Below are 21,531 nucleotides of genomic sequence, written 5' to 3'. Positions count from 1 at the left end.
AGAAGTCGCTTTGGGATGATTACCATGCAAGTTTGTTATTGTTTTTATACAGGTGATATCGGGGAAGGATGATTCAAACTCAAAACTTCAGGTGCAGATGTAAATGCTTGTAATGAATTGAGCTATAAACTTTAACATTAATTAATTATGCAGATTTAATATAAAATTTTGAAGTGGAGGGAGAGGGAAAATAAAGATGAGGGTCGTTCTTGTAATCATATCTCTTTTTTTTCTTTCCTTTTTCTTTTCTTCATGCATTTTTTAATAATATAATAAAACTTAGAACTCACACATGCATTGCTGATGATTATATTGCTAGCAATTTGGTAAAAATGTTACTTTTGGTCTGCTTACATGTGACACACACACACACACACACACGCACACAATATTTTTCTTTGTAATGCAATTGATCCTATTGGGTCCATGCATATTAATAAAAAAAAAAATATATATATATATATATATTTTATATTTAGAAGTACTTTTAAAATAATTGAAAGAATTTTTAAAATCAATATTTAATTAAAACTGCAAGTGCATTTTAGAAAAATATTTGAAATACTTTCTGTACGAAGAATGTGTTTTTTGCATAAAACATTTTGAATGAATTTTAAAGCAAAAATACTTTCATCAAAAGTATATTCAATTATTTTAAAAACATTTGCAAACAAACTCGTAGAATAAAAGTAATTATAAGACCCTTTCAGTCTGGATTATCTACAAGCCTATTTTGGCTTGTCGATTCTATTTTTAAAGTGATGAAAGAGTACAACTCTTTCTGAATGATGGTGATTTTTACCATTAAACTAACCATCTACTCGTCCAGATTACAATAAACCAAATATTTCTTCCAAAAAACTTCCATGTAAATTTATTTGGACAACAAGGAAACATACCAAACATAATTGCTTCTTAAGAGTGACGATCAAAATATATGTATATATTGTGATAGTATGAAATACATATTATAAACGGCTATCCTGTGTCAAGTCTTATTGCTCGACGAAAATTTTAGAGTACATTAATTGTTAAATTTAGCGGCTAGGTTTGAAGTATAAAAAATTCAACAAAATTTAGTGGATGTGGATTTGAACATTGTCAAGATCCAAATTAATCCTAAATAATTACAGTTTCAAGCATATATGTTTCTTTGAGAGTAATCAACCATGCATCAATGCTTAATTTATAGATGAAACATCTTAATCCCAACTAATTACAACTAATCTTATATTTCACTTATTTTGTTGGTTTAACATTCTTTCCTTTTCAAGAGAAAAAGGATAAACCTCAAAGTTGGTATTGCATCAATTTTCATCCTCGTACACTATTGTTTATTTGACACTTGAACTGTATCTATCAAGTTAGAATCAATAAACTCAAAAAACAAGTAATATACGGATATTATTTTTCGTAACAAATTAGTATGCATATTTGAGCGAAAACGAAGTTGATTAATGCAATATACTCTGAAGTACACTCTCGTAATTTAGGTTAAATTAAAATATTGGTCTTGAAAAAAATGTAAACTAGTTTGACATTTTTCTTAGTATATATATAAAACTATAAAAGCTTCAATGAAAAACAAGTTTGACATTTTTTCCTAGTAAATGCAATTTAATACATTGATTTGGATCATGAGGTTCTACTGCGTGCTTGCGTGGAACTGGACGCAGGAGATAGGGGCCCACATTTAACTTTGTCAAAAGGCTTATCAGAGTAGGTGGCGCGAAATCAACGTCATCTCGGAGTCCCTCCCTCCAAATTGTAACCGTTTCTTCGCAATTTATATATTTTAAAAAATTCCAAAAACCCAATTTTTCAAAATTAAAATACCCATAAAATAATATTAAATTATTTCCTCAAATATACACCTTTTCCTTTCTCCACTTCCATCTCGGCATCTCTCCTTCAAACACCGCCTCCCGCCGTAAATCTTTGACTTCCCGCCGGGAATATTTGACTCTCCGATCACCGTGAGGCGAATCCCCTCCGTTTCCGGCGACGCCTCCCAGCCACCGCCGTGTGACCTCCTGATTCGAATTCTCAAAGAGATTAAAGCAACTTCCTTCCGTTTTCGGTGAGTCTCAAATATCTCTTGGTATGTAAGTTTAGGGTTTTGATGATTTGAGGAATTCTTGCAACGTTTTTTTTTTTTTGTTTAATTTTATATTATTTGTTGTTAACTTTCGAGATAAACCGTAGTTACCAACGGTTAAATTTTTCCTTTTAAGTTGTAGGAAATTAATTGATTTATCATGTTTTTTTTTTTTTTTTTGGGAATTCTCGAGAGTTCTATTGAGATTCAATGAACTCTCTCTCTCTAGAAAGACTGAAGCTTTGGTGTTTAGAGAGAGAAATTGCATGAGCAGTGAAGCAGTAAACGTGTCTTGGATTTGAGGGACACGGCCCTGTCGGCTGCAGACATATGTCATGGATCCCTCGTTGGAATCCTTCATTTTTCTCTTCCGAATTTTTTACAAATGTTTCTGCGTTTTTATTGACTTCAGTTCCCAAATCTGTGAAACAAAAACAAATGAACAACGATGGTCACAAAAAGAACCACCTTATTTTTATCGACTTTCCAGTTAACGATGTGTTTGCATTGCTTAATTTTATGTGTGTATGCTTCTAACTGCTGTCCCAAAAATTCATGGGGATGGACAATGATCCTTCGTCCACGTGGACCTCCATGTCTTTTCTCATTTCCTAAAGAACATTAGCACCTGCGAGTTTCAACCTTGGAATAATTGGAGATTTTAATATTGTGGATACAGACAAAACACCGCAGAAGCAAAGCGGATTTTTATTGTTTTTTTGCAAGTTTATGTGTGAGATGGTGGGAGTAAAAGAAGAGAGGAGAAAACCCTTAAGCATCGTTTTAGTAAAGTAAGTAAATTTCTGGCAGTTGATCCCAGGTTTAGTCTGTATTTTAGTTGGAAAAAAGTTAGAGAGAGAGGGAGTAGAGAGAGAAAGCTAAAAGCTTTGGATTATTTTTGCAAGTTTTGTGTTCGCTTTCATTGAATTCCCTTTCAGACAAAGAGTTGTGAGAGAAGGGAAAGCTGGGCACAGAGAGAGAGAGACAGAGAGAGTGGGTGGTTTTTCTGTGTGAGAGTTGACCCATTGTCCAGCCCAACCGACCATGGCACTCCCGTGAGAGGGACCAGAGCAAAATTAAAGGCAGGGCGCTTATCCAGCACACACAATACAACCCTTCAGTTTCTCTTATCCTGCACCCTCATCACTGTCCACTCCCTCTTCCCAGTCTCCCCAATGTTCCTAGGGAACCCTACCAGGCTGCCCTTGCATTCAGTTTTGTGGGTTATCAAAACCAACCTCTAACCATAACCGTCTTTGGCACCAGATGTTGTTTACCCCCTTCATAATTTCACTGCCGTGGCCTGATCTGATTGGATTTGCAGTTGTTTCTTTGAAAACAAATTACCCTTTTGAGATTATTTGCTGCAATTCTCAGATTGATTCTCAATTGGATCTGAGTCTCTGTAAAGATGTATGCTTTTTTGGGTTTTCAATGTTCCTTTTTCTTTTTTTTCTTTTTTTTTTTATGGGTTGTTTATTCTTTGCTTTACTTAGCCCCTCCCTCTGCTGCTGTCTCTTACTTTTGATTTGTGCGTTTTGTGGCAGATTTATTGCAGAGAAAAGTATCTTCTTTTCAAGCAACAGGTTGTGTTATTCCATTGAGTGTTGGTATATGAATGTGGTGGGATTATGTGAAATGCAAAGGCTGTCAAGTATGTAAATTTGGTTTGATGAAATGAAACAATCAAATTCCATCAATGTGGTCTGAATTGGATTTGGATAGTGTGGATGGATGTGCGTGAATCAGCTCTAGCAGCGCTGAGGAAGAAAACAGCCGTGGAGACCCCAAGACCGCCGTTGGTTCCGGCGGAGAGGAACAACAATGCAACCACCACCCGCCGCCCTCGAACGAGGGAAGTTAGTTCTAGGTACAAGTCTCCCTCTCCATCCTCAACAACTCCCTCATCACCTTCTGGAGCTCGGCGTTGCCCATCTCCAACCCTTACAAGCACCTCACGTCCATCATCGCCATTGGTGTCCAAAAGATCCCAATCTGTTGACAGGAAGCGACCTTCGACGCCCACTTCCCCGCCAAGTCCATCAACACCGGTCCGCGATGCAGGTGTGCAATTTTCGTCCAGAAGACTCTTAAACGGTCGAATGCCAGAGGGTTTATGGCCTTCCACTATGAGAAGTTTGAGTGTTTCCTTTCAGTCTGATAGCATTTCAATTCCTGTTAGTAAGAAGGAAAAACCAGTGTCGAGTGCTCTGTCTGACCGCACTTTGAGGTCATCTTCGAATGTGGCTCATAGGCAGGCCGAAACACCTGCTGCTCCAAGAAAGCTTACACCGGAGAGAAAAAGGAGCCCTCTTAAAGGCAAAAATGCTCCTGATCAATCAGAGAATTCTAAGCCGGTTGATGGCTTGCATTCCCGATTGATAGATCAGCATCGATGGCCAAGTAGAATAAGTGGGAAAGTATCTTCGAATTCATTAAATAGAAGTGTGGATCTTGGTGCTAAAATTGTCAGGCTTGTTGCGCCAACTCCCGGAGTTGGGTTGTCTACGCTTAGGAGAACGCCACCATCTGATTCTTCGGGCAAATCTTTACAAAAATCCGCCAGTGATACTGCTGCATTATTACCGCTTCATCAAAGCTGTAAAGCAGGACTAGGAGCAAATTCAGTTGACGGTAATTCCCTGCAGGTATCCAGACCTCACAAGCTTGCCTCCACAAGTTTATCGGACAGGTTGTCATTAACATCTCATTCACTGAAATGTCAATCTTTGCCTAGTACTCCATCACAATCACGACCGTCCTCACCTAGTAAGAGCTCAATGTTTTCATCTTCTGTTACAAGAGGTTTAAGCCCGTCTCGATCAAGACCATCTACTCCTCCTTCTAGAGGAGTTAGTCCATCTAAGGCAAGGCCATCCAGTACGTCCAGTCAATCAAGCAGTTCAACATCTGTGCTTAGTTTCATTGCAGATTTTAAGGGGAAAAAGGGTGCAAGTTACATTGAAGATGCTCATCAGTTGCGTTTACTTTACAATAGATGTTTGCAATGGCGATTTGCTAATGCAAGGGCAGAGGTTGTACTTTATGTTCAGAAAGTAAATGCAGAGGTGGGTGTTTGTTCTCTTTGAACTAGAAAACTTTTAGGCATATTTCTTTGCTCTACTAATTTCTTAATTATTTCCTACTATTATTTATCATGTCCCGTCTTACTAACTTCCTAGTGCTGAATAGTTTTATCAATGATATTGATTTGTTGCATGGTCAGGGTTGTGCAAACTTATTGTAAGTGACGAATATTATGTCAACTTACATCGGAATTTAATTGATCTTGCAGAGAACTTTATTGAATGTGTGGAACAGTACAATAAGCTTGTGGGATTCAGTAATCAAGAAACGAATCGATCTCCAGCAGTTGAAGCTTGAACTTAAGCTGAAGTCAGTATTGAATGATCAAGTAATGCATCTTTTCCACGACAGTGATGTCATGTTATCTGCAATGTTTTCAGTGATTGCATTAATCCTTTAAGGATTCCCGTAAGTCAAAGACTAGGTTATGATGCAGAAAGTACATAATAAAACTTTAGTGTGGTCGTCAGATTATTCTGCACCGAGCAGTTAGGATGTATTCTAAGATTTCATCCGTGTGACTTGTTTGGAATAGCTTATAACCAGCCTTGTTATCAGGGAATAGGAACTATATAATAGAAGAGAGTTGATGATGAAGGCAAACGTTCATCATGTTCTGTTTGTAATTAAATTCAGTTTGAAAAGCCGAGCAAATTAGTGGCAAGAGTGACATTTGTTGGAAATAATAAATCATGTTAGGCATGTCTTAGTTCAGAGGCTTTCCTGTTAAATTTTGGTCCCATATTGTATCTTACTCATACCCTTTCTAATGATTGGTCAGATGGCCTACCTTGACGACTGGGGTTTACTTGAAACCGAGCATATTGCTGCATTCTCGGGGGCTATGGAAGATTTGGAGGCAAGCACCCTACGTCTTCCAGTGACTGGAGGGGCAAGGGTATGTTGTAAAAGATCATTAATTTGATTTATGGAAAGAGACTTTTCTCATCACTATAAACTTACACTTTTACAGGCAGATTTGGATTCTTTGAAGGTAGCTATCTGCTCAGCGGTTGATGTGATGCAGGCAATGGCATCCTCCATATGCTATTTGCTCTCACGGGTGAGATTCATGTATCCATAGTTTTACGTTGACCATGTTGTGATAGCTTTTCAACCTCCATCCTTTTACTACATTCTTTATGGCATACACCGGGTAGCACTAACGATCAATGATGTAGAGGTTGCTTATATTGTGCACGTAAAGTTTGTGTTTGGAGGATTTATCTTTCAGAAAAGACAGACGTAATAACACAGAACTTTACATTCATGTGATGTAGGTGGAGGGCGTGCACAGTTTGGTTTCTGAACTTGCTGTTGTAGCAGCACAGGAGAAAGCCATGCTTGACGAGTGCGAGGCGCTGTTGGCTTCAGCAGCAGCTATGCAGGTATAACAATGAGACCATTTATTTTTAATGAACAGAATGTAATTAGGAAAAGCAAATCCTCATGTATGTTTGGGGAGGTCGGGGGCTTTCTGTCGCATTTGTTCTGTCGTAGTATTGAATATTCTTCAGTTTGATGAACACTGATTTCTGTTCAGCCGAGCGTCTTCAGTTTGATAAATCATTTTGCAACATTAACTGCTTATAAATACTGTACTTAACTTTTGATTACTGGCTGCTCAAAACAGGTGGAAGAATACAGCCTGAGGACCCATCTCTTGCAAACGAAACAAGAAATGGGAAAAGCGAGCGCTCAATTTTGGCAACCAAGACTTGTTCTTGATCCTGACTAGCTTCAAAGCCAACAATATAAGCTCGCTTTGTCAATTCCGAAGGGATAAATATATACCGGGGCAGAGATAAATGTCTCCGTCGGTTCTCCGTGAATGTAAATTGATTCTTCTGTTTTCCTTGGAATGTCATCTTTCTCTTTTCCAAAATTTTTTCTCTTCTTTCTGAGCAGAGGGCCGTCGGCTCCATGAAAAGGAAATGCAAAGGAATCAAAGGATTGGAATTCAGTGTAGAAGCAAAAGTTTCAAAGGAAATGAAATAGGAAATCGTCGTAATTACCAATGTTCTATTTATGCTGCCTTGGATTTGAGTTCTACTTGTTTTAGGGCTCGTTTGGAACTGCTTTTAAAATGACTGAAAGCGTTTTTAGACTCCTTCACCATTGTTTTATGTCTTTACTGCTGAACAAGTGTATGTTATCGGTCTAACAACCGTTAGACCTCAACTAGCCGGTCTGTGTATACCGTACCTGTTTATCTGACCCAACCTGCACATTGATCCTTGAGTTTCACCTCAAGTCGGAAAGACTGTTATGTTTGACCTCGTCACCCGTTCGACACACCACCTTCAGGGTAGGTGCGAATTGCTGATAAGTATAAGACTTGATAAACGGTAGGATCATATTCAAGGGTCTTGCAACGTTTATCTTAGTTCTCAAGCAAAATATTGTCTAAAACTAAAAAAGTTAAATTCACAAAAACTGTGAGTAATAACCACCGTTTTCAATCAATTTCGGCAATTTTTACAAGATTAATTATAAGTCAAAATTCGAGTCATTCTCGTTGCACCATATGCTTCTTAAAATTAATTTAGGAAATTTCAAATATTTTTGGAAAACAAACCAAAAAAAAAATATTTGAGGGCCTACTATTAATTTATATTATTTTTTTTTTTCAACTTTAAATTCGGGACCTAATAACTAGTATGATCACATTCAAAAGTCTTGCAACATTTTCTTAGCGCCCACGCAAGATATTTCCTACAACAAGCGCCCACGCAAGATATTTCCTACAACCCACGTTTCAAATGGATTTTAGGAATTTTTACAATGTACAATATAAGCAAAATTTTGAGTCATTCTCGCCGTACCACATGTTTTTTAAAATTAATTTAAGACATTCTAAATATTCTCGTCGTACCACTATTAGTTTATATATACTTTTTCTATTTTGCATCTTTAAAAATCAATAAATAATAGTTTCGGAGCTAATAAATGGTTGGATCACATCGAAAGATCTTGCGATACTTCCCTTAACTCCCGCTCAAAATATTTTGTAAAACTAAAAATTTCAATTTTTCACAAAAGCTATAAACTATATCGATTTTGAAAATTTTTACAACACACGTATAAGTCAAAATTCAATCCATTTTCGTCGCAAGGCATGTTTGTTAAATTTAACTTGGGACATTGTGAAGATTTTCAACACGTAACAAAATATTAGGTTTTTTTCCAATTTACCCTAATTGATTTTGTTTATCAAGAGAGAAAGGGGAATTCCCGCCAAAATAAAAAAAAACATCATCAAACGCTCCGAAGAGAGAAAACAAAACACAAACACATGATTAGCAGGAACATAAGCGGCTGCCGCGCGCCACAACTTGATAGGAACTTCTTCCTCGGACTCCTCAACAAGGCGACCTGTCTCTCTCACCTGACCCAGACCCACGCGCAGATCATCCTCAATGGCTACCAAAACGACCTCGCCGCCGTCACCAAGCTCACCCACAAGTTCTCCGACCTCAAGGCCATGCGCCACGCACGTGACCTCTTCCTCTCCATCCCAAGACCCGACCTTTTCCTCTTCAACGTCGTCATCCGAGGCTTCGCCGCCAACGCCGCACCTTTCTCTGCGATTTCTCTCTACACCCATTTGCGGAAGAACACTAATCTTAAACCCGACAAGTTCACTTACGCCTTCGCCGTGTCGGCCGCTTCGGGTTTTAAGGACGAGAAATATGGGATTTTGCTGCACGCGCACTCGATTGTTGATGGGTTAGGATTGAATTTGTATGTTGGGTCGATTGTTGTTGACTTTTACTTCAAGCTTTCCCGGGTTGAGTTAGCACAGAAGGTGTTTGATGGATTGCCCGAGAAGGACACGGTTTTGTGGAATACGATGATATCTGGGTTGGTGAGAAATTGTTATTACGCTGATTCGATACGGGTTTTTGGAGATATGGTTGTGGGTGGGATGGGTTTTGATTCGACGACGTTAGCAGCCGTGCTTCCTGCAGTGGCAGAATTGCAGGAGTTGAAAGCAGGGATGGGAGTTCATTGTTTGGCTCTGAAGGCTGGATATCATTCAGATGTTCATGTGCTTACCGGATTGGTTTCGTTGTATTCGAAATGTAAGGAGCTAGAGAGGGCAAGGTTGTTATTTGGGCACATTAGTCGACCCGATTTGATATGTTATAATGCAATGATTGCCGGATACACTTGCAACAATGAAACTGAATCATCGGTTAGTCATTTCAAGGATTTGCTTGCTTCTGGGGAGAAAGTCAATTCGAGTACAATTGTTGGGTTGATTCCTGTGTCTTCTCCTTTCGGTCATCTGCATCTCACTGGTTCTCTTCAAACTTTCTGTGTGAAATCTGGTATTGTTTCTCATCCTTCAGTTTCGACTGCATTTGTTACTGTTTATTGTAGACTGAATGAGATTGAATCGGCAAGACAGCTTTTTGATCAGTCTAAGGAGAAAACCTTGGCATCTTGGAATGCCATGATCTCAGGGTATACCCAAAATGGGCTGACGGAGACTGCAATATCTCTTTTCCGTGAAATGATGTCTGAATTCAGTCCAAACCCTGTTACAGTTACAAGTATTCTTTCGGCCTGTGCTCAGCTCGGAGCAATAAGTCTTGGGAAATGGGTCCATGGTTTGATTAAGAGCAAAAATCTTGAGTCTAACATCTATGTATTGACTTCTCTAGTTGACATGTATGCAAAGTGTGGGAGCATTGTGGAAGCTCGGAAGTTATTCAACTCGATGACAGAGAAAAATGTGGTCACTTGGAATGCCATGATATCTGCTTATGGCCTTCATGGTGATGGGCATGAAGCACTAAAACTCTTTACTGAGATGTTGCATTCTGGGATTTCCCCAAGCGCGGTTACTTTTCTATCTGTCTTGTATGCGTGTAGCCATGCTGGCTTGGTGAGAGAAGGTGAAGAAATCTTCAATCATATGGTTCACAACCATGGCTTTGAGCCCTTGCCCGAGCATTATGCCTGCATGGTTGACATCCTTGGCAGAGCTGGAAAGTTAGAGAAGGCGTTGGACTTTATAAAGGAACTGCCAGTTGAGCCAGGTCCTCCCGTTTGGGGTGCATTGCTTGGTGCTTGCATGATTCACAAGAACACCGAACTGGCGCGTGTGGCTTCCGAAAGGCTATTTGAATTGGACCCAGATAATACAGGATATTATGTCTTGCTCTCCAATGTATACTCAGCTGACAGGAACTTTCCGAAGGCTGCTTCAGTGCGACAGGTAGTTAAGAATAGAAATTTGGCAAAGACTCCGGGATGCACTCTCGTTGAGATTGGTGAGACCCCACATGTTTTTACATGTGGTGATCGATCTCATCCTCAAGCAAAGGCAATCTATAGGATGCTGGATAAGTTAATGGGAAAAATGGCTGAGGCTGGATTTCAGACTGAAACTGTGACTGCTTTGCATGACGTTGAGGAGGAAGAGAAGGAGTTAATGATGAAGGTTCATAGTGAGAAGCTGGCCATTGCTTTTGCCCTGATTGAAACTGCACCAGGGACAGAAATTAGAATCTTTAAGAATCTCCGGGTTTGTTTGGATTGCCATAATGCAACAAAATTTATATCCAAGATCACAGAAAGAGTTATCGTAGTTAGGGATGCTAATAGATTCCATCATTTCAAAGACGGTGTTTGTTCTTGTGGAGACTATTGGTGACAAAAAGTTTTCTGCACCAGTATCTAGTTCTGCAGTTTCACATTGCTTCCATGGTAAAAAGTGGAGAGTCACTTCATCAGTAACTTTCACATCTTAACAAGAATACTGAGCATTTTTCACCGGAAATAGATGAAGCTCAACCCCGTCCAGTACTCTGGCATGGAATGACAATTGTTTCAACGCTCTCTTTCTGGTGTACGCCCGGCAAGCACTTGTGGCATATATCCTGTTTGCATTGTATTCTGATTCATCTGGCTATTCAAATACAAGCCTCGACGATTTTCGAGATGTTACATTAGTGATCTGGTACCCTTTTTTCCAGTAGGAAATTATCCTTGTAATTTATTTGGTTATAACATTTTTAACCTCAAAATAGATGAAATTGTTCAAATAAGCACATCAAACTGCTTCGATTCTTCGATGCTTATGTTTCATACACCCTTCTTCAATAATTATTCTGAGAATTTTTTTTTTCTTCTGTGCTAAACCCTAAATCAGGAGAAAAACTAGTGTGCACCCGGTGCATCCGACATCCCTCACATTTCCAACATCATGTGAGCAGCACATAACCATAAGCGTGAGATAGATGTTGCATGTAAGTTTTTCTCGTAAATCAGACATAAGGTAGACGCGATGGCGCGGCATAAGAACAGAATAATAAACTGAGAGTCCATTGAGCTCCCTTGTGAGTTAGTGCCAAAGGCATTACAAACCACACTTTTCCAATTCACTTACAAAACTTGGTACATTGATTGCACTTCATAGCTACACAAAAATTCTTACTCTACCTTTATTCGTTCTTGTGCTGCATATATATCTTCAGCATGCACATTTCAGAAAAGGATGAAAAGAATGCAAGTATTTTCAGCAGTTGATTCCGCATTGCTTCGTGTTGGGTCCCTTGGTTTTCATCACAAACGGATCGATTCGGACCCAGAGTAAAGAGAAGATGGAAGCCAGGAGAATTGACCAAATGACAACAATGGTCGGCGTCCGGTTCTGCCTCCCCATGAGACCTTTAAGGAAGGGATAGAGATGGACAATCACCCAAAATGCAAAGAAGAGCTTCCCAAACAGAGGCCCCCATGATTGGTACCCGTTGTTTATGGCGTCCGAAACCCCAGCAACGACTCCAACAAGGTTGATGACTAAGATTGTGGTTGGAGGGATGAGGAGGGTTGTCCATTTAAACGCGTATAATTCCCCGAAATCCTCATCATCTGATGACTTGGCTGTGACTGTGAAGTTGGTGTCAATGCCGGCTAAAACCTTGAGAAGACCTTGCACAACGGCAAAGAGGTGAGATGAGACACCACCAATCACCCAGAACTGCTCGTTTCTCCACCATTCTTCGATGCTCACTCCACTCCACCTCAGCTCAAGAATGCCGGTTCCAAAGATTGAGAGAAACAGCGCAATGAAGAAGAGACTTGCAAAAGTGCTTATCTGCAATTTAAAAAAGAAAACACAAAAAAGTACAACTTCGATAAAAATGGACGCTTTCATTTGTTATTTATCAACTCCTATGATTCAATGTAATGAAAACCTGTGGCATGATGAATTTATCGGTGAGCAAGCAGACGGCAGGGAGGATACAATAGGCAAGAAGAGGGAGGGAGGTGAAAGGGTAGACAGTAGTGTTGACATAAGCAAAACGCTCGAGCCACTTGAGTTTCCCTCCCTTGTAGCCATACCAGAGTGGACTGTGGCGACTGAAAAAGATCTCAATCGAACCAAGTGCCCAACGAAGAACCTGGTTGAGCCGATCTGACAAGTTGATGGGAGCTGTACCCTTGAATGCAGGTCTATCCGGCATGCAGTAAATTGATCTCCAACCACGGCAATGCATCTTGAATCCCGTTAGGATATCCTCTGTGATAGATCCGTAAATCCAACCTAGCTGCATATATCCAAAAGTAGCAACATATTCCACAATGAATCAACAAAATCTGCACTGACTTGACTCATAAGGTACCCAAATTTAACAGCGGATAACAGAAGAAAATTGTTGAAAATTTTACCTCTAAACCCCATTCGGTTTTGTCTTCATAACCGCAACTGATCACATGAATGGCTTCTTTAAGCATCGCTGCTGGGCTTGAGGAAGGAGGGACACCACCTTGTTCCATCAAAGTTGAAGTCACGAAAATTGCAGACTGTCCGAATTTCTTTTCAAAATTCATTTGGGACATCAGTAGCTCTTTGTCATCATCCCTTCCTGCTCAATATTATGTAACCTTAAGTTTTACTTAAACCAGAATAAAAAAAGTATCATTGAAATCGCTTTTGATAAATTACCTTGTAGGTTTGTACCATCTCCATTTGCATCATGCTTGGAGTACTTCGGAAGCTTCTTGCGGCGTCCAAAACACGGGCAGCAGTCACAGCTTATCATCTTTGGGCGCTTAGGAGCCTTCGGAGGATCGTAGCCATATAAAGCTTGCCTTCTGAACACACATCCTGTTCCCACGTACACAGGACCTTGAATTCCATCCAGACCTTTCATGTTAATCTGAAAATCAAAGAGAAAAAAATTGTCATTTCAGTTCATTTTATTAGCACATCTTAAGAGACAACTGATCTCCGTGTTTCCTGTGATGATCACTTACATCGAAGAAGACTGTATTTCTGTTCGCATAACGATCATTTCTGTCAATGCCATCGAATCTTTGAGGGAACTGGACATAGCAAACCTTCCTTCCAATTTGGGGGTCCATCAAGAAACACATTGCCTCTCTTGCAGCCTTGCTGTTGTTTACGTAATGGTCACAATCCAAGTTCAGCATGAAAGGAGCATTTGTAAGTACTCCGGAGACACGAACCTGATCATATACATGTATGAGTAGAATTTGTTACTTGGTAATCAAGAAAAAGAAGAAAAGGAATATGCTTGAATTGAAAGTTTTGTTTAGTACCAGGGCATTCATGGCACCGGCCTTCTTGTGATGTTGAAATCCCGGTCTCTTCTCACGAGACACGTAGACAAGACGGGGAAGCTCATTTCCTTCAGTATCAAGACCTCCACTGTGACCAAGAAAGACTTGAATCATGCCGGGGTGATCCTTGGTGTTGTTTCCGGGCCACGGTGTCCCATCTTGCATAATCCACCCTTCTGGCGGAACCTTTGTGGCTTTTGCAACAAGCGCATTAATCCTAACCTTGAATTCCTCATACTCTCTCTGCATTTCGTCATCCGTACACAAAAATTACAGTCAGTCAGCCTTCATCTTAATCAAGCAGGTTCTAGTACTGATATGAATGTGATTATATACGCAAACATACCTTCATAGCTCGGCGTTCCTTGACAAATGTTGGCTGCACTTTGTCCTTGAGATAATCAATCTTCTCGCAGAAGTAGAACTCGGGCGCTCGAGGCTCAATCGCAAACTTCTTGCAGAAAGGTACCCATTTGCGCGCAAACTCAGCAGTTTCTGACAAGGCTTCGAAGGTCAGCATGGAAGCTCCATCATCAGAGATGTAGCATGAGATCTTATCGACAGGGTAATCCATGGACAAAATTGAAAGAACTGTGTTGGCTGTATTAAGTGGAGGTTCCTTCATGGGATCCACAGTACTCACAAACACATCTACCGGACAAAGCATGTTCGGTTCACCCTCCCTCTCATACCTGCATCAGTTGATAGCATCGTATTAACTTACTAACTAGTTAACGCTCGGGTGCTACTGCACTCATATTTCACAAATGTGTGTGTGTATATATAGACCTGAGGGAAAGGCGATCGAGGTAGGTCTCCCGATCAATGGGGTACCACTTTGGGAACTGATCAAGGATCCATGAAATTGCAAACCATATTTCACATGTGACAGACACTAACCAGAGACCAAATGCGTCATTGACCGGATTCAAAAGCCTGTATCGAAGGAAGAAGGCCAAAATGAAAAGCCGAGCCACAATGATCATCCGATAAGGGTTGATCTTGCTTGAAGCAATTGGTACTTTCCTTGAGAGTGGCTGCCTAGCTTCATCTATCCTGCATTATGCAGTACAAATACACAACATTATATATGTTGGTAAATGAAATTAAGGACTTAATTATTGGGTTGAATTGAGTTAATTAGCTTAAAGGGCATATATGTACATGGCCATGTCGGCATCATTCAAATCATCGGGTTGATCATTGCCACCGAGGTTGCCTTGCTGCATTTTCCAGTCGTCCATTCTTTCTTTCCATCCACCTCCCTCTCTCTTCTCACCGTCCCACCTTTCACTTCCTGTATGAATGTAAGGAGCGCGTATATGTGAAGGAAAGTTTGGATAGATAGATAGAAGAACAAGTGAATGAACGAAGTATACCAGTCTCAGAAGCCGGATATGGATGCACTCGTTTGTGCAACGAAGATGATAACATCTGCGGATCTCCGTGAGCGTGCGATGAGTATGTGAGCTCACCGCTTACCTGCACGAAATTAAGAATGCGCACATATGTGCATGAATGAAAAATAGTACTAAAGTGATCCTTATGCATGGATCACAATTTATCGAGAGAGCTACTATTGGTACTCCAAAAAAATCATTTTGCACTCAGTCTTACAGGGCGGGATCTGCCTCCGGCGATTACAGGTATGAAATGCGACTCCTGATCAGGATCATCGGGGCCTCTTCCGTAGCTCATCTTTCCATGGAGCATGGCTTCAGCCATCTGCTCATTATTAGGCTTGTAATACGGCGATCTGGCAGCGGCGTTGCCGTTAGTTTGATCATGGTCATCTTCCGGATGAACGTGATTCATGTTGAATTCGTGTTCAATGTCATCAATGTCCTCTTCGTCGTCGTCTCCTTCGACACGGGGGCTGCCTTTGAGACGCTTGAATCGGGTTTTGCACTGAGGGCAGTTCTGGGAGCCTTCCCTGCGCTCGTACTCGTAGCATGGCCTGCACACTGGGAAGCCACACTCGTTGCACGCTACGAACAAGTCTCCGTCCACCGTCAACCCCACGTCGTCGCCGCATATCTCGCAGACCTGTCCGTCCAAGTTCCTTAATGGCTTGTGCTGCACCCATCAAAAACAAAAAAAATAAAACTTCAGACCAATTCACAAAACAAACCGAAAGCAAAGCGTAGTTGCTCAAGAATACAAGAATCCCATGTCAAAAAAAAAATGACAAAATTAAATACGACGTATATTGAATGAATCCACTTGTATAATTACACGAGGATTTTGTGACAAAATTACTTCATACATGATATATTGTGCAGATAAAGATGCAAGTGTGAGGAAAAAATATAAAATCAGCGTGATTAGAAGTAAGTTTTTGACCTATTGTACATATAGTCACACATACCAACAAGCAAAGTCATAGGACATACTAGTCGTTTTTTTTTTCAAATTAATCGAGGTAAGCTCTTTGATACTGGTCAAAGGCACAAGGTGCCTTTATCAACATCGACCATCCCCTATTTGTATTAAACCAAACCTCGCAGAGAAAGAGAACCAACCAAAGAAAATCCAACACCATCAAAACAAACATAGTGATGAATGTATTAGCTACCTCTTCATGGCCATGAATGACGACGAGTTCATTGCGGTTGTGAGACCCGGCAACAAGTCCGGCGCTGGCTTCCATGGTGACAGCCTGTGTCGATTCGAGGTTCGATAGCGATCAATAATGCTGAAGGTCAAATACGGTGAGGGTTCTATTTTATGATGAAGGATGGAAGAAGTAGTTCGTAGCAAGGTGGGGAGGGTAGCTTGGGAGAGGTCTTTCTCTTACCTAATGAGAGAGAGAGAGAGAGAGAGAGAGAGAGAGAGAGAGAGGGAGTCCACGTAATCATCGAGGTGGCGGATGGTGGTTGTTAGTTGCAGGGTCTCCGTTGCCTTGAAGCTAAGCTTTCCTTCCATTCTTCAAATATACTACACAACCTTCCTTCTCGTTTTTGCGCTGTCTCCTCTTCATATTTTTGTTGTTGTTGTACGTTGTAACTATTAAATTGTTGGTGTCTCTAGCTACAATTTTTAGTGCTCAATACACGAAAAAATATTTAGTTTTAATATATGTCAATCATACAACCCTACATACAAATTTTTCTTTACGTATTATTATATAATTGATACGCAACGTTGACAATTATTGACAAAGTGAAATTCCACTTCCATTTGGCAGAGAGTGTTGTTTGAGATACGTGGTGGAAATCCAAAATTCCTCTTTTCGTTGCAATTAGAAAATCCGAAATGTCGTCACAATTTTTTTTTTTTTTTAATTTGACGTATTTTTGGTAAGGATAACTGTGATGGTTGATAATGTGTTGAAGAAATCATTGCCATTTGAATATCCTAAATATCCATTGACAAACATATATAATTATACATACATGATCATCAATAACGTATTAATATGCTTGTCGATATTTAATGGACGAGCATATGCCACGCAACCAAAAATTCTCTCTAGGTAAAGATGTTCTTTGGTTACGTTGTTAACTTGTTATCAACTTTGATCACAAATTCAAGATAGATTCTTTGAGCTTTGACAAGAGCACACTTCCATTTTGACAAAATGTTGGCTTGTGTTACGCATAGCTTGAGAAACAGTGGGCCCCGTATCCAATAAGAGAGATTTTTTATTGTGCCAAAACATAGCCCGATACATTATGTGTAATGATACAATCGGTTGAAAACTTGAAAAACAAATTCCAACCAATTGTATTATCACACTTAATAACTAGCCTGTGTTTTCGACACCTTGAGAATTTTCTCGATAAGAAACACTAATACGCAAACAGCCGCCAACAGAAAATACTTAAAATACTGCAGCAGTTGCCCAACTTACCAAGGAAATATATGAGAAAACAAAATATGGGAGACAAAGAGAATACTTGGGTTCTAAGCCAACTTTTGAATCAGTTAGGTAGGTGAGTTGAAGCCTCCCCATCTCACACACACAGAAATCAGCAAAATACCCGAATTTTCTACATAAAATCGACCAGCAAAATATATTACAGCTTACCAGAACATGACCCGATTCCAAATTCCGAGCACATGCTTTGGACGCTTTTCTTCGTTGAATAATGCAGGCGTACCCAGGTTTGACCACTCCGTCTGCTTCAACAGCAACCACCCAGCACCAGGCCAAATAATCGATTAAGACTATTTGATGATGCATTGCAATCGCCTACACTTTCCTTTGGCCATATTCGTTTCCTCCTACCGAGAAAACAGCTAGAAATACGAAAATTTGTATCAAACACAGTTACAACATTGTTTGATCAGACGTCCACACAAGATGAGTTGTTTTGTGGGACTGTTTGGGTCCTGACCAAAATAAAATGTTCATCCGTGGACCAGAAATGTTTCTTAATTGACATTAAGAGTACGTTGTAAGAAATTGTAAGAAATTCTGCTAGTTTCTTGATTGATATTAAAAATCTAATCTACATGTGTTCTTCTCATACAATCATATCACACTAGTGCTGTACACAACCTCAGAGATTCCCAACGTAGTTGAAAAAAAACAAAATGAAAATACAAATGATTTACCTATATATAAAACCTGCGGTTGAAACTTGGAGTCCACTCAGACACTAGCTGATATTTCATTCGCGGCCGGGCTTTCTTTTTTCTTTGGTGGTTCTTGAGGTTTCTGCAGAACAGCCTTGTTGGGAACTAAAACCATAGTCATCATCTTTTCGCTGAAGTGTCTAGATTCTTCTGTTGCAAGCTGCAACCCACATGAACAATCATATAATTGAAGAACAAAAGCCAGAGCAGCCGAATAACCCTAATGAAAATAACCAGAACTTAAACGAGGTGCAGACTGCAAACAGTTTATTTTCTAGATCCAGAAAAAATTACAGACCAATCTGAAGAACTTTGGAAATTTGGAAAACAAGAACTTTGGATTCATTTGTGAATCAAGACATAAAGAAGATAGACTTAAACTCAGGCAACAATTTCTGGTAGATTATTCATGTAACTCTGTTTATGATTCTAAGTGCAAGTACACATTAGTACCTCCCCGACATCACTCTGGAATTTTTGGATAAGCTCAACAGCAATATTACGGAACCATTTTTCACGGCCTTTCAAGTTGACTATAACCTTGACCTGCACAAATTGGTAGCAGCTCTCAATACAGAAAAACATAAGAACAATATAGGAAGGCAAACTCTGACAGCAATGAGAAATGTAAGCAAACCTTATCACCATCTTTCAAAAACTTCTGGGCAGCTCTCAAACGCACAGCGTAATCATGTTGGTCAATGTTGTAACTGTACACACAATGACAATGGTAAAAAAAATTATGCATATAAAAAATTTGGCAGCTATCTATCTGAGTATTTTGAACATTTTTTTCATGAGCATCTAATCTATGCAATTCAGCCATTAATTAACTTACATGTCAAACAAACACGTTAATAATAGGGATTTGAAATAAGACTAAATGCAAATAAACAAGGGAAGATTAGTGTTTTACCCCATTTTGAGCTCCTTCAAATCCATGCGGCTCGCTAGCATTCAAGAAAAGACTATGATCAGTTCAGTGTCTTTCCTCAAATCAGAGAATTATGCATTAGGAAAAGCCAGCGGAGTCAAGACAGAGAAAAAAACTCACCTGCACTTTTCTTCTGCTGGTCTCTTTTCTTCTTTTGCTGTTCGTACCTATATTTACTGACAACGAGAAAAGGTACAGATAATTAGATCTACTTGTTATAGGATTCAAGAAAAAAAGTACTTAATATTTAGGGCGAAAGGTTTCTGTACATACATATGTATAAAACAGGATATATAGGTAAAAACACTGAGATCCCAATTTTTCATTAAAACTCAACATACCGGTCAATGTGCTACCACAGTTTGTCATTAATGTACAAGGCATTTAACAATGTCATCCAATGCCACCGAATATGAAATTAAAGCTCTTGCTATCTATGATTAATTACTTCAATAAACTAACATAAAACTATGAGGGGATGTATTAGTTAAGTTTGAGCATTTATCGCCAATAAGAAACAGGAAACGGAAAAACGAAGAAAATTGTGAACTCTTCTAATATCGTATAAAATACGTACTTGTAATCCATTATCCTGAGAACTGGAGGATCGGCCTCTGCAGATAATATTACCTGCAACAATGCAAAAGATACTAGTATTCAAACCATGTCATAAAAGCATTTTCCTAACTCACATCAGAAACTAAAAAATAATGATTGATTCTCAAAGAAACGAGATTTCATACAGCATGATACACTAAATGCAGGTGCTTCACTGCCACTAATACAAAACACATCGTTTCAAAACAATAAACTGAATGGAACCAAGTTCATTGGCACCACCAACGGCAGCCAACATGATCCAGTGCATGCACTGTATAGGTGAAGGTTGGATTCACCGTTGGCAGATGAGATTTCCGGAACTGATTTCCTCCGATACTAATCTCCCTACACATGCCATGTAACACTATGTGCAGTATGTATACGCACGTAAATTTAAGATAAGTATATATACAGGAGCCCTTTCTTAAGAGAGTGCAGGATGGGATAGTGTCCTCGTATAAACTGTTTCTTGACAGTGTTTTCAAGTTCAGTGTTTCTGCCCCACAATGTGGCCAAAACATGGTCACGAAGCAGTTAATGCGAGGGCACTAACCTATTCCGCTCCATGAACAGAGGAGCGGAGTCCCTCTTATGAAGTTCTGCTAGTATGTATGTACATATACATACACATATACATATAATCTTAAATTGTATGTAAAACAAAACCAAAATTAGTGGCAAAATGCATACCAAATCGAGTTCAGCTTCGTCAGCCAGTCGAATAGCCTCACTTTTACTCACCACTCCAACCTATACGGAACAAAAAACAATCCCACAACTCATCAGAAACCAAAAAGAGCACATTTTGAACATAATATTAGCAAAATTTAACAGAACAAAAACACAAACCATGTTCTGCTTGGCGTCGATTAGCCGCACAGTATTCGACCTGTTTCAAAAACATCCAACAAGGAACCACCTCAAAATTCGATTTTGATTAACGTGATCACAAACATAAAAACGCACATTAAGCACTTAATAAATCGATTAACTTGACACTGGAGATATCGAGGGCCTCGTCCTCGTCGGAGGAGTCGCCTTTCCGTGAGCGCCGGGAGTCATTGCTGGAATTGTTGTATCGGGGCCCGCCGCCGAAACGGGCGGTGATTCGGCTGCTGGTGGATGAGAGGGAGCTGAAAGAGCTGGAATTTATGAAACAGGAGCTGTTGAAACGGAGGAGGCCGCCGAAGTGTTTGGAGTCGGCGGAGGAGAGTGAGAGCGGAGGCGGCGTCGTTATGGAAGTGGTGGTTCGGGATGACAGCATGGGCTGCGATGCGAAGCTGGTGGTGATCCCAGCCATGGCTAATCCAAACAGTCAAAATGCAACTACAGCTCGTGTGCTGCTGAGATTTTTCTTCTCCTTATCCATAATCCTATGTTTGGTTGAAGACGAGAGAATCAGAGTGGACTCCATGGGCCTTGGACCCTATTGGGCCACAATTGTTTGGGCCTATTACTCATACAATAAGACCCAGAGTGTGTTCGAGACTTCGAGTTCTACCATGATGGCGCGTTTGCTACCCAGAATCTGAATCAAAATACGAAACCATGCTCCGCTATGGTTGATAAATCTAAGGTTATATAAATAAAAAAAAGCCACTATTACATAAATCAAATTGCAACATCAATC

The 21,531-nt window shown here is 39.9% G+C and overlaps 4 protein-coding genes across 7 annotated transcripts; 2 read left to right on the top strand and 2 right to left on the bottom strand.

The window, feature by feature from the left end:
- The first annotated feature begins 1,824 nt into the window (after positions 1-1,824).
- LOC103956006 (AUGMIN subunit 8-like) lies at positions 1,825-7,300 on the top strand. 2 transcript variants are annotated; one of them, XM_009367936.3, is made up of 7 exons: positions 1,825-2,080; positions 3,646-5,166; positions 5,394-5,513; positions 5,967-6,083; positions 6,159-6,248; positions 6,466-6,573; positions 6,819-7,300. In XM_009367936.3, exons 2-7 carry the CDS (start codon positions 3,829-3,831, stop codon positions 6,921-6,923), a joined length of 1,878 nt encoding a protein of 625 aa, XP_009366211.1. In that variant the 5' UTR covers positions 1,825-2,080; positions 3,646-3,828; the 3' UTR covers positions 6,924-7,300. The 2 variants fall into 2 exon arrangements, with proteins under 2 accessions (XP_009366211.1, XP_009366210.1); XM_009367935.3 differs by lacking the exon at positions 1,825-2,080 and adding an exon at positions 2,844-3,511.
- Positions 7,301-8,415: 1,115 nt separating this feature from the next.
- LOC103956005 (pentatricopeptide repeat-containing protein At4g30700) lies at positions 8,416-11,284 on the top strand. Its single transcript, XM_018649611.2, has one exon. The coding sequence runs from the start codon at positions 8,481-8,483 to the stop codon at positions 10,848-10,850; it is 2,370 nt and encodes a 789-aa protein (XP_018505127.2). The 5' UTR covers positions 8,416-8,480; the 3' UTR covers positions 10,851-11,284.
- A 221-nt stretch (positions 11,285-11,505) lies between these two features.
- LOC103956004 (cellulose synthase A catalytic subunit 7 [UDP-forming]) lies at positions 11,506-16,519 on the bottom strand. Of its 2 annotated transcripts, none has more exons than XM_009367933.3 (12): positions 16,362-16,519; positions 15,404-15,862; positions 15,166-15,268; positions 14,951-15,083; positions 14,576-14,842; positions 14,133-14,478; positions 13,766-14,029; positions 13,460-13,672; positions 13,149-13,362; positions 12,872-13,068; positions 12,397-12,750; positions 11,506-12,296 (listed from the first exon to the last, which is right to left on the bottom strand). In XM_009367933.3, exons 1-12 carry the CDS (start codon positions 16,434-16,436, stop codon positions 11,715-11,717), a joined length of 3,207 nt encoding a protein of 1,068 aa, XP_009366208.1. In that variant the 5' UTR covers positions 16,437-16,519; the 3' UTR covers positions 11,506-11,714. The 2 variants fall into 2 exon arrangements, with proteins under 2 accessions (XP_009366208.1, XP_048423300.1); XM_048567343.1 differs by having other exon boundaries at positions 14,687-14,842.
- A 1,147-nt stretch (positions 16,520-17,666) lies between these two features.
- On the bottom strand, positions 17,667-21,201 carry LOC103956002 (translation initiation factor IF3-2, chloroplastic). Of its 2 annotated transcripts, XM_009367932.3 has the most exons (10): positions 20,894-21,201; positions 20,751-20,790; positions 20,592-20,651; positions 19,879-19,931; positions 19,422-19,477; positions 19,284-19,317; positions 19,005-19,077; positions 18,821-18,913; positions 18,347-18,527; positions 17,667-18,028 (listed from the first exon to the last, which is right to left on the bottom strand). In XM_009367932.3, the coding sequence occupies exons 1-9, from the start codon at positions 21,199-21,201 to the stop codon at positions 18,384-18,386; spliced, it is 861 nt and encodes a 286-aa protein (XP_009366207.1). In that variant the 3' UTR covers positions 17,667-18,028; positions 18,347-18,383. The 2 variants fall into 2 exon arrangements, with proteins under 2 accessions (XP_009366207.1, XP_009366206.1); XM_009367931.3 differs by lacking the exon at positions 17,667-18,028 and having other exon boundaries at positions 18,195-18,527.
- Positions 21,202-21,531: the final 330 nt, after the last annotated feature.

This window comes from the organism of the source record quoted next, unplaced genomic scaffold (genome assembly GCF_019419815.1).
Source record: "Pyrus x bretschneideri cultivar Hongxiangsu unplaced genomic scaffold, Pyrus_bretschneideri_v1 Contig44, whole genome shotgun sequence".
NCBI lineage: Eukaryota > Viridiplantae > Streptophyta > Magnoliopsida > Rosales > Rosaceae > Pyrus > Pyrus x bretschneideri.
This window is presented reverse-complemented; position numbering and strand designations above follow the sequence as displayed.